This window comes from Borostomias antarcticus (assembly GCF_949987555.1).
Source record: "Borostomias antarcticus genome assembly, chromosome: 2".
NCBI lineage: Eukaryota > Metazoa > Chordata > Actinopteri > Stomiiformes > Stomiidae > Borostomias > Borostomias antarcticus.
The window spans coordinates 34,155,669-34,168,253 of NC_140235.1; the positions used below are offsets into that span (position 1 = coordinate 34,155,669).

The window sequence follows — 12,585 nt, forward strand, 5'->3', positions numbered from 1 at the left end:
GCTCATCACAAGACACTGCTGAAAACAAACGTATAGGGAAGGGGATGTTTGTGTGTATCATGAAGAGAATCCTTGACCATGCAGGATCCTGTCCTCAGCCAACTGCTGATATACAGTATATGTATATTTTATGTACTCAAAATATCAAGGAGAATATATTATGGAGCTTTTTGGAGATTGTTTACATCGATTAATGTATATTACTACATTTATATGCAGTACAATGCTATTTCTGGTTCTTAGAGCTGCAGTTTATAAAAACGTCATTATGCCTTCATAAAGCCTCTATAAGCAGTAAACTCTGTATCATTGTCACAAAGATGTGATCGTTAACAGTATGTTGTGCTTTACGAAGGTTCATAAATGTGGGAACTGTACATAAACACCAATTTCAAATATGACATGAGCATGGGAACCTTTTAGAATATAGGAAGGACTAAGCCTTTATAAGCTGCACTTCATCTAGCGAGACCCTTTCTTTTTTTTTCTTTTTTTTAAAGGTTAATATGAAAGCATTATACAGAATTCATTACCATACAGTATCAAATGTATCATTTTTATCTAGATGTGGTTAACCACATTACATTGCTATTGTGTGATTATTTTTTACAATAATCTTCCAGTGGAACTTAATTATATACAAGTCTTTTTGTATGTTAAAAAATAAATACATTTGTACAAAGAGTAGTGTGTGTGTGTGTGTGTGTGTGTGTGTGTGTGTGTGTGTGTGTGTAAACCTCTTTGGTGGGAGGCATTTTCCCTTTTTTGCTATCTCAACCAATCTTTGATGCTATACCAGTCTCTTTTTAAAGCAGCCAATGATCCTGATTGCGAGAAAGGATTCAGCACACCCGTATCATATCTGCTACCTTCTCCATACGCAATAGGCAATCAAGATGACGAAAGACAAAAAATGATGCTCTTGCTATTTCAGTGATGGGACTGGGCAAGTTAACGTTAGCTCGTGGATAATAATGGTTTAACGTTAGCGCACCCCCATGCCCACGTCCACCAACATAAACATCTAACTGGCATCAGAGGACTGTGGGAAAAATCCATACATTGTAGACATATCATAAAATTCGATCAAATGTTCTATTGGTTTGTGCAGTTAAAAGCCACCGATCCCCTCCCACTACCACTATACTCAAGTTAGGTTGCGCCCGGTGCGCTTTATAGCAACTGTTGCCGTGAGAGGCAGCGCCATAGTCACCGTAGCCCTGGCGACTGTAACCCACCAACAACAACAACCGCTCGCTCCATCATTACCACCTCCACCATCCTCATCCTCATCAACCAGTCCTCAGCCCAGGTTTGAATACCCTTTTCTTCTGAGCTAACTCCGCGATGTCTTCACTATTTCTCGCCTAAAGATTTTTGAATGATAGCAAGCTTTCAGTGTGCTCAGTGAGAAGATGTATTGGCTGACGAGCTGTGCTAATGCTCTAGCACCCAGGGCTCTAGCACCCAGGCGTTACCTAGCTAGTTAGCGAGACATCTGGATAGCTGGCTAACGTTAGCTAGCTAACTAACACGGCTAGCATTAGACTTAGCTATTGCTTGCAAAAACAAACAACTTGTGTTATTTTTACAACTACGTGGACTAGATGCGAGCGGGCAGACAGCATGCATAGTAACGTGAGACAGCGAGTAACTTGCAGCAGGTCATAAGAGAGCTCGATCACGTTAGCTAGCTAGCTGGCTAGCCTAGCGAGCTAGCCGCGGAGCAGGTGTCTGATTGATAGAGGTTCATCGCTAGCCATAAAGCTTGGTAAGGCTATAGCCAAAATGATTGTCGGAGTCTCGCATTTCCGCTGATATAGCCAGCTATCTAGCAATGTAACGTTATTAGATCATATGCACAGGAAATATCTCTTTATGGACGTGTATAGCGTCACTGGCAAAGCTATTGCTAAATATTTAATTGCTAATTGACATTAGCTGAACCTTTCGCTTTCTTCTCCCTTTTGTCTCTGTGGGGCTAACTTAGCTAGCTAGCAAGCTATCATTGCAGGCTAGCAAGTTTCCTTTGTAACCACCCAGCAGTCATTATTAGAAAGCTAACGTCAGCTAGCTAGCTAGCTTACAACATCTTTGAAAATTCATCGTTTGATAGATATTTAACTGGCAAGTTAGCTATAGCTGATTTTACTGTGCCTTTTGAGCATTTCAAACAATATCATCCAGCCATGTAGCCTTATAGCAACACAACGTTTCACCCAAATAAACCTAGATGTATATGATGAGTGGGAAATGCTATTTTGGTTTTAAGATGCGAATTAAACAAACGTATGTGTGTGTGTGTGTGTGTGTGCGCGCGTGTGTGTGTGTGTGAGAGAGAGCACGCGCCATTGACAGTGATCAGACAGTCAGGATCTTTAATGGTAGTTTAAAGTTTACTTACTAGGGTGTACTTAATCATTTTCATCAAACATACAGTATCTAGGCCTATTATTTTAGCTCTACGTGACTGTGGTGTGATAAAACATTTTACACCAATTCATCATTGATCTTTCATTGTATGTCAAATATACAATAAAAATGTTACGTCAACTGAATTGCGCCAGATCAATTTCCCTTTTTGGATGTTGGGGTATTAGAATGACACTTTGATTGTTGATGTTGCTTATTTTCGGGGAGAGAAAGTATCCAGCAGGTTTCTCCATATTGCATCATCATTATGTTCCCTGGCCCACTGGGTCCTCTGCGTCTGTAGCCCCCTGTTCCCATCAGGAGGACAGGAACAGGTGTGTGTTGGGAGGGGGGAGGGGACAGGTGCATAGTGTGTCTTGGAGGGACTCCTGACCAACCAGGTCTAATTGTTTGTGAGCCAACCACACATACCTTTCTCTGACAAACATGCCCAGAATGCCAAAATGCCTATTTACTACTGTCCAGCTGTACCCTCAAAGTTGGCAATTAGGACTAGATCTTGACCATTATGTTTTATGGCTCATCGAATAGGCTATTGCAGCTGTTTCATCTTGTGCTGTATGTTCCTACATTAAGGCTATGCCGTCATCGAAGCTAGTCCCCATGAAGTGAGAGGGAGAAGTGAGGATGGATGAGGATGTCCACGGTATATGGCAGTGCCATTGCCAAGTAAATCCTCAACCACACAAACCACGAGGACAGGATGTCAGAAACTGTTAGTTATCAGATCGTGTTACTCTTACCTGAAGTCATTCGTAGGGCTAAAATAGGGCCTTGCCACCTGCTTCCTGGATCCTGTTCCCTTTCCAATCACTTAAAGAGGGGCTGATTAATTCAATTATTCATCCATCCATTTTCATGGCTTAGTGGCTTAAAATGGCGTTGGCCCATTATCTGCTTTTTCAGCCTGTGTACATGTGAGATATTGTTGATGGAACAGGTGACCTTCTACGCCTAACTGTTCATGTTGTTCCCAAAAACCCACCTCTTGCTGCCTGCCAGGCTAAATGTACGTGTCCTGAGCTCACACCTGTTGTGCTAGTGCTCTGTAGTAGAGCCCAATGATCCTGGAGAGGGATGCTGCAAAAGTCCTTTTTTTCTGCTAGATGATCACAGAACAGCAAGGGACATCAAGCACACATAAAGGTGAAGTTCATTTTGCAACTTGTTTTGTAAAGCCACAGTGTATTCCTGGCTCTTTCGTCAGCTAATCCGTAACAAAAGTGTTAATTCTCGTGGTGTTTTTCTGCTCAAAACGGGCATGTTAGGCTTTCGTTGTCGTGCTACAAAGCTTCCCCAGACAGTTAGGCCTATTAGTTGTGTTGCGATGATATGATGCTGTAGGCTTACTGTGATTGTGATGTTATGATGTAATGGGCCCATACCTAGCCCACCCCCACCGTTTCCCCCCCATGTCTGTCAAACCAGGAGGAGAGGAGAGGCAAATGTTACCCTCCCCTGTGGCCTTTGTTCCTCCGTGGCTTTGTAGAGCCTGCAGAAGCTCAGTGGAGCACGGCGTTTAAGTGGACCACCAGGGAGTGCCTGAATGAGGGGGGGCAGCAGGAGCGAGGCAGGTGGCGTGTTTGTTTGCATGGAGGAAGTCGCTCCTCTCTGGGTCTCCTCCAGGCCAGGGAGCACGGGGCAGCTGGGCTAGCTGTCCAGGAGCAGAGTTGGGGGTTTTTTACCTTTGGAAAGAAGAACATAAAGACACCTAGCAGCTAGCCTATGTGATCACCCATAGGCCACCAGCGTTATCGCAGCACGGCTGGTGTAATTTCCTGCCTCTCATGAGCCCGGTAGCCCGGCCTGCAAAGTCACACACTGGGAAACACGAGTGCAGCAGTCAGTGTGGTTGACTATGCTACTTCACATGGAAGCATTGTTCGCATGAAGAGAAAAAGCGCAGCCCTCGAAAGGGCACGATGCCAAATCAATACTATTATGGTCCAAGCGATGCATTATTGAGGCTGGTCCACATCTTAATGTCATTTAATTTTCCTCCGCAATGAGGCTTTTTCCCTAAAATGATGTTACATTGCCAAAACGTCTTTGGCTTTTAATCCAGCGCCGTAGTAAACACTTAGCAGAATGTTCCGGCAGGTCTGGCTGCGTGGCCCAAACAGGTGCCCCCCCCCCCCCACTCGGCTCTCTCCAAGTGATCACAGATCATCCAGGCCTGAGCTTCGGCGTTCTCCAGCCGCACATCACATGCTGTAAGGGGAACCGGCGGTGATTATCCCGCTGGCCACGCCGCGGTCACAGCGCCGGGCTGGGTAACCTGACATTAGGAAGGGAGAGTGGCCTCCGAGCACAGCAGCACCTGTTCAACCTGGGCGCCGCGGCGTTGATGAGGAGAGGAGGAGGAGGAAGGAGGGAGGGCACGGCCGCCCTCCGAGAGATCCAGAGCCGTTCGGAGACCAGGGTTAATTAACCAGGAGAGGCCTGGTCATGGAAACTTAAGTTGGGGGGAGGAGGGGGCGGTAGGCAGAGGGGAGGAGGAGGAGGGTTAGCTGTTCTCATTCATCTACGCATGCAGCTGTGCTGCCACCGTCCCTGTATAGACCCTAGACCTGGAGTGAAATCACTGAGCTAGCTACCCTTTGTCTGGAGGCGGGCTCGGCCACTTGTGCCAATACTTAAGTGATAAAAAGCAAAGGTTTTGAGATGGACTAGGCATTTCATACATTTATCTGGATTTGATGTTTTGTGGCCAGTTGGCAAAATTAAAAAAAGATCAGAAGAACGTCAGACAGGCTAATAGAAACGTTGAAGGCAGGGAGTTTGACCGAGCTTCGAGAAAGAGTAGATCTTTAGGCTTGTTAAATATTAACTTGTTTTATTGCTGCGAACACGGAGAGAAGGGGCTGGCCCACTGACTCATGCTGCTCTTGAGTACATACAGTTCTGCTGGACACAGGTCCTTGTGTAGCATTAGAAATGGCTCAGGTCTGCCGGGGCTCACAAGCAGGCAGGAGCGTCTGTGGTATCTTTTGCTTCCATTATTCACCCGTAGACATTCTCAATTGAATCACCATCTATAGCGTTATCCTGACTTAACCTGTGAAATAAAGTTTGTATTGATTTACAATAGAGATGTGTAAGGTGATATTTTGATCTAAGACTATTGGCCTGATCCCACACTGGGTTTGGGCCCATAGCTTCAGCTAGTAATGAAATACAGTAAAATTAGATTACCTGGCTGGACAGATGTGTTGCTTATTGCAGCCAATCATAGGCCTACCTGTCTCTGATACGGTGGATGGTGTGACCTCATGGGATAGGAGATAAGAGAGTGTGCAGGTGGGACAACTGCGTGTGTGCGTGCGTGTGTGTGTGGTGTGTGTGTGTGCGTGTGTGAGACGTCTACAAAGTTTTTCAGGAGGGGAAGATGAGACTCGTTGCCTTCATTGGTATTTCACACCCCCTACCTGTCAGGCACACACTCCCAGGCAGGTGTGAAATGTGTAACTGGCACGATGGGCTTGATGACAATCTTAATTGAGCCAAATGTAGTCACCTCACAGTTCAACACACAGAATTAATTATTATATTACACCTGTTTGGAATTTAACATGTTTGGATTGAACAAATCAATCAAATCCAATTGTATAGGCCTGGCTGACAGAGCCCTCACTACAGGAGCAGATATCGGGGGTTGTGGATTTCAGCGACGCGACCTTCCTGTTGAGACCGTGTCTGTGTCCCCTTCCTGTTGAGAGACCATATATCTGTGTCCCCTTCCTGTTGAGGGACTGTGCGTCTATGTCCCCTTCTTGTTGAGAGACCGTGCGTCTGTGTTCCCTTCTTGTTGAGAGACCGTGCGTCTATGTCCCCTTCTTGTTGAGAGACCGTGCGTCTGTGTTCCCTTCCTGTTGAGAGACCGTGTATCTGTGTCTCCTTCCTGTTGAGGGACCGTGTGTCTGTGTTCATTCCTGTTGAGAGATGGTGCGTCTGTGTCCCCTTCCTGTTGAGAGACCGTGTGTGAGACTGTGTCTGTGTTCACTTCCTGTTGAGAGACCGTGCGTCTGTGTCCCCTTCCTGTTGAGAGACCGTGCGTCTGTGTCCCCTTCCTGTTGAGAGACCGTGCGTCTGTGTTCACGTCCTGTTGAGAGACCGTGCGTCTGTGTTCACGTCCTGTTGAGAAACCGTGCGTCTGTGTTCACTTCCTGTTGAGAGACCGTGCATCTGTGTTCACTTCCTGTAGGCACCATGCAGACCCCTGAGGCCGGCCCTGACTCCGCCTCCACTGTCCCTCTCCAGACCGCCGTGCCTGTCCAGCCTGCAGGCGCCGTCCAGCAGCAGGTACTGTGTGTGTGTGTGTGTGTGTGCGTGCGTGCGTGCGTGCGTGCGTGCGTGCGTGCGTGCGTGCGTGCGTGCGTGCGTGCGTGCGTGCGTGCGTGCGTGCGTGCGCGCGCGCGCGCGCGTGTGTGGGGGGGCCTACAGAAGGCAGGAATGCCCAAGCCAAAAGATAAAGGCATTGGCAAAAATATGTTCGATCGATGTCTGCGCTAATTGCCAAACGGCATTCACCACATGCACCAGACGCTGCCTCTTGGAGACGGAGACCGGAGACTTTCCAAAGCTTGTGCCTCTATTATTGTCTTCAAGGATTTCTTGTGATCACAAATAAAGATTTTACAGTGCGTGTGTGTGCGTGTGCGTGCGCGTCCGTCTGGCGTGGTGTGTAACTCTGGCCGTGTGGTTTCAGGCCCAGACTGTTCAGCAGGTCCAGCAGCACATCTACCCAACACAGGTCCAGTATGTGGAGGAGGACAGCGGCGTCTACACCAACGGCAACATGTGAGTCACCCGGGCGCCCACCACGCCCTCTCCCACACACACATACCCGGCACCACGCCCGCCACGCCCTCTCCCCTCCACACACACCCGCCCGCCACGCCCTCTCCCCTCCACACACACCCGCCCACCACGCCCTCTCCCTTCCACACACACCCACCCACCACGCTCTCTCCCTTCCACACACACCCCTCCACACACACCCGGCACCACGCCCGCCACGCCCTCTCCCCTCCACACAAACCCGCCCGCCACGCCCTCTCCCCTCCACACACACCCACCCACCACGCCCTCTCCCCTCCACACACACCCAGCACCACGCCCGCCACGCCCTCTCCCCTCCACACACACCCGGGGCCACGCCCTCTCCCCTCCACACACACCCGGGACCACGCCCTCTCCCCCCCACACACACCCAGCGCCGCCACGTTAGCCCAGCCCCTCCTCAGAAGTCGACAGCGACAGCTTGCCCCGGCGGTTTCAAGTCACTTGACGGCAGCGTCTCACACACTCGACGCGGCGGAGGGGAGCGGGGGGACACAGTGAGTGTGTGACTGTGTTCGGTCACCTGGAGATGATCAGGAGTATCTACGAGTGCTGCCCGCTACCCCGGGGCCGTCGGGAGGGACGGGGTTAACGACGCACTCCAGTGGCGAGCCCAAGCTGTGAGTGTGTGTCCCATAGTGACACACACACACACACACACACACACACACACCATGTCAGCAGCCACTGATTGAGGGGGCTCAGAGAAGCCAGCTGGCAGAGCGAACACACTCATGCGCGGGTTGAACAAACGAGCTGAGCACACACTCGCCGTTCGAGTGTCAAACGCGTCTGTGTGTGTGTGTGTGCATGCGTGCGTCTGTGTGTGTGCATGCGTGCGTCGGTGTGTGTGTGTGCGTGTGTGCGTGTGTGTGTGCGTGTGTGTGTGCGTGCGTGTGTGTGTGTGTGCGTGCGTGCGTGGAGAGGGTGTGTGTTAGCACCAGCTGCTCGTCGCCTCCTTCGCGGCATCGGTTTTGGGCAGCATTCACCCCGAGGAACAAGTGCTCAGTGTTTTCTGCGAAGATGTTGAATCATTGAGCTGAACCATACAAGCCATCACAGGTCCGATTTGATTGTTTCTCTCTTTTAATGGAGCGCGCCGTAGCACCACGCCATAGGGTAATAAGGTCCAACCTGTGGAGAGTCATTATAGCAGAGGCCAGGGTAACGAGAAATCTCAGAACCCTTCCACCTAACACTGATTCCACAGGTACAGTAATCTGCGTAGCCATGGAAACCGCACTTTCAATAACGGCGACAATATATGGCATGTGGAGAGGGGGTGAGGGAACGCCACTGCTAATTTACACCCAAAGTTGCACTTCTAAGAGTACTTTCAACTTCCCCGCACATGAAGGCTATTTCTGTAAATCTGGAGTTCATCTTGAGTTCTCCAAGTTGGGGTCGGGGTCAGAGTTCGCTAAGTGTGTGACCCAGGGGGTGAGGGAACGCCACTGCTAATTTACACCCAAAGTTGCACTTCTAAGAGTACTTTCAACTTCCCCGCACATGAAGGCTATTTCTGTAAATCTCGAGTTCTCCAAGTTAGGGTCGGGGTCAGAGTTCGCTAAGTGTGTGACCCTGTGCCCCCCCCCCCCCCCCGACCAGACGGACCTACTCATACGCGGAGCCGCAGCTCTACAGCCAGAACAGCGGGGGGAGCTACTTCGACACGCAGGGCGGCTCGTCGCAGGTGTCCACGGTGGTGACGTCGCACGGCATGACCAACAGCGCAGGGGGCGGCGGGGGGCTGGGCATGGGTCTGGCGGGGGGGCCGGTCATCAGCAGCGCAGGGGCCTACCTCATGGACAACGCCACGCCCCACCCGGCGGCCCAGACCACCCGAGCCTCCCCCGCCACTGTGAGTGTACGGCCCCCCAACTTTTTACTCTTGTCTGTCTGCCTGTCTGAGCATGTCTGCGTGTCTGTGTGTGTTATATAGCCTGGCGGCCCCTTTCTGACGGACGGCGAGGGAACTCGCTTTTTACGGCGCGCTCGCTTCGCCGGCGTGACGCGGGAGAGAGGGAGCCAGGGGGTGGGCTGCTGATGTCACAGCCGCTGCTGCGCGCGGTGTCCTTTGACTGTCCAACCTGTCTGATAGATAAGCAGGGCTGATGGGAATGATGAGTCATTAGAGCTGTAGAGGGAACTCTTCGGTAGTCACGCTTGCTTCGGGATCTTCTGGGGTTTTCCGTGTCGTTCCACCGCAACAGCTTATTTTCTTCCTTTGTTGTTGTTCTTTTGTTTTTCCTCCTCCCCTCCTGTGTTGTTGTTGTTGTTGTTCTCTGCTCCTTGGTCTATCAGATTGAAATGGCGATTGAGACACTCCAAAAGACTGAGGGTTTGTCCAGTCAGAGAAGCTCGCTGCTCAACAGCCATGTAAGTCGCCATTATCAAACGCCCCGGCTGGAGGTTAGCTCTGCTCTCTCTCTCACTCTTTCTCTCACTCTCCTCACTCTCTCTTTCTCTCACTCTTTCTATCTCTCTCTTCCTCTCACCCTTTCTCTCACTCTCACTCTTTCTCTCACTCTTTCTCTCTCTCACTCTTTCTCTCACTCTCCTCCTCTCTCTTCCTCTCACTCTCACTCTTTCTCTCCCTCCCCCCCTCTCTCTCTCTCTCTCTCCCTCTCTCCTTGGTGGTGGGGATATGCCTTCTAAGGTTTATGTTTTTATTCTTTGCTGCCCGCCCTGTCCCGTCTCTTGGGTGTGCTAGACGATGCCTAGGCAAATAAAAGAGTGGTATGTTCCGGTGGTGGTGGACAGGTGGCAGCAGAGAGCTGTCTTGCGCACAGTGACCAGTGTATAACTGAGGCGCGTGTGCGTGTGTGTCCCCCCTCAGCTGCAGTGGCTGCTGGACAACTACGAGACGGCCGAGGGGGTGAGCCTGCCGCGCTCCACGCTGTACAACCACTACCTGCGCCACTGCCAGGAGCAGAAGCTGGACCCGGTCAACGCCGCCTCCTTCGGCAAACTCATCCGCTCCATCTTCATGGGGCTGCGCACGCGGAGGCTGGGCACAAGGTGAGCACACAGATGGACGGACGGATGGACAGATGGACGGACAGAGGGACGGACTGCAGCTACAGTAGACTAGACCTCCTCTCTGGACTGTGCATTAGTCTGCATCCCTCATGTTCTCCATAGCCCTGCTCCCTCCCCTCTCTCCTCGACGTCTCTAGACTAGCTTCTGGATGCTCTCCCTCCCCTCTCTCCTCGACGTCTCTAGACTAGCTTCTGGATGCTCTCCCTCCCCTCTCTCCTCGACGTCTCTAGACTAGCTTCTGGATGCTCTCCCTCCCCTCTCTCCTCGACGTCACTAGACTAGCTTCTGGATGCTCTCCCTCCCCTCTCTCCTCGACGTCTCTAGACTAGCTTCTGGATGCTCTCCCTCCCCTCTCTCCTCGACGTCTCTAGACTAGCTTCTGGATGCTCTCCCTCCCCTCTCTCCTCGACGTCTCTAGACTAGCTTCTGGATGCTCTCCCTCCCCTCTCTCCTCGACGTCTCTAGACTAGCTTCTGGATGCTCTCCCTATCCTCTCTCCTCGACGTCTCTAGACTAGCTTCTGGATGCTCTCCCTCCCCTCTCCTCGACGTCTCTAGACTAGCTTCTGGATGCTCTCCCTCCCCTCTCTCCTCGACGTCTCTAGACTAGCTTCTGGATGCTCTCCCTCCCCCCTCTCCTCGACGTCTCTAGACTAGCTTCTGGATGCTGCAGTTGACTGCGTTTCTCATCCGTGTCTCCTGGCCCCCGTCTTTTCCAGAGGGAACTCGAAGTACCACTACTACGGGATCCGGGTGAAGCCAGACTCTCCTCTCAACAGACTGCAAGAGGACATGCAGTACATGGCCCTGAGACAGCAGCCTGTCCAACAGAAGCAGAGGTGCACACACACACACACACACACACACACACACACACACACACAGATGCTTCTTTCTCTCTTTCTCTCTCTCTCTCTCTCTCTCTCTCTCTCTCTCTCTCACTCTCTGTCTCTTTCCCTGTCTCTTTCTCTCTCTTTCGGTCTCTCTCTTTCTCTCTCTTTCTGTCTCTCTCTGTCTCTTTCCCTGTCTGTTTCTCTGTCTGTTTCTCTCTCTTTCGGTCTCTCTCTCTCTTTCGGTCTCTCTCTTTCTCTCTTTCTCTGTCTCTCTCTTTTTCTCTGTCTCTCTCTTTCTCAGTCTCTCTCTCTCTCTCTCTCTCTCTCGCTCCCTCTCTCTCACTCTCCCTCCCTCTCTCTCACTCACTCACACACATACATGCATACACACACACAGTAGTCCCCCTGACTGGAGCCGTGTGGTTGCAGGTTCAAGCCGGTGCAGAAGGTTGATGGTGGATCTGGGGAGACCTTCTCAGGAGGAGGCCAGCACACCCCGAGCGCAGCGGAGCAGACCGTCATCGCCCAGAGCCAGCACCACCAGCAGTTCCTCGGTGAGCTGGACCGCGTGCGTGTGTGTGTGCGTGTGTGTGTGCGTGTGTGTGTGTGTGTGTGTGAACCTGGGGCTGGATGAAAACAGAGGAAAGCTAAGAGGGTCTCTGTCATCGTAGATGGTTGTTGACGGTCTGAGGTTGGGAACAGAGTTGAGTTTCTTGGTGGTCGCTCCTCAACAGATGCGTCGCGAGCGCTGCCGGACTTTCTGGAGCTGGACCTGGGAGAGAGCACCCTGGACAGCATCAACTCCGAAGACGTCAAAGCTCTCCAGACACTGTACAGAGAGCACTGTGAGGTCAGAGGTCATCTCTTTGCTCTCACCCATCTCACTCTCCACACTTCCACTTCCAAATGACATCTATTTAAAGGTGCAGTGTGCGGTTTGTGATTTCCTGTTAGACCAAATCCCCGCCCCTGCCTCCAAAGCCCCTCCTCCAAACTGGGGGAAAACAAATGACACTCGCTAGGGTGGTATAGGTAGGTTAATAGGCAGGTAAGCCATCCAATCATTTCAAGTTGGCAACTCAGAACGATTGGACACACTTATATAGTCCTGCAACTTCCACAGGTTACGGATTTATTTCATGTTAATGTCAGAACACTGTATTTATTGATTGCTGTTGGGATATAATGAGAATTAAAAATGTAAGAAGTGCTTCTGAGCCAAACCGCGTACTGCACCTTTAAGAATCGGGTCTGACAGCAGTCGGCGTGGGGTGGGAGGGGCTATGTGTGGGGGGGAGGGGCCAGTGTAAGGTGCAGCTGTGTGAAGCGGAGCTCTCCTGTCCCGTGGCGTGTCGCAGGCCATCCTGGACGTGGTGGTGAACCTCCAGTTCAGCCTCATAGAGAAGCTGTGGCAGACCTTCTGGCGCTACTCCCC

General features: G+C 51.2%; 1 protein-coding gene across 1 annotated transcript in view; it reads left to right on the forward strand.

The window, feature by feature from the left end:
• Window positions 1-6,641: 6,641 nt before the first annotated feature.
• Window positions 6,642-12,585, forward strand: part of rfx3 (regulatory factor X, 3 (influences HLA class II expression)) — a gene marked incomplete at its 3' end in the record, with an annotated part of 12,351 nt that continues 6,407 nt past the window's right edge. Inside the window, exons 1-9 of the mRNA XM_084457035.1 lie at window positions 6,642-6,735; window positions 7,142-7,233; window positions 8,884-9,136; window positions 9,580-9,654; window positions 10,115-10,296; window positions 11,037-11,156; window positions 11,580-11,704; window positions 11,885-12,000; window positions 12,509-12,585. The exon at window positions 12,509-12,585 is cut by the window's right edge and continues 39 nt beyond it. Of these exons, the coding sequence (XP_084313161.1) occupies window positions 6,643-6,735; window positions 7,142-7,233; window positions 8,884-9,136; window positions 9,580-9,654; window positions 10,115-10,296; window positions 11,037-11,156; window positions 11,580-11,704; window positions 11,885-12,000; window positions 12,509-12,585 (1,133 nt within the window). The 5' untranslated portion in view covers window position 6,642. The remainder of the gene's footprint in view (window positions 6,736-7,141; window positions 7,234-8,883; window positions 9,137-9,579; window positions 9,655-10,114; window positions 10,297-11,036; window positions 11,157-11,579; window positions 11,705-11,884; window positions 12,001-12,508) is intronic.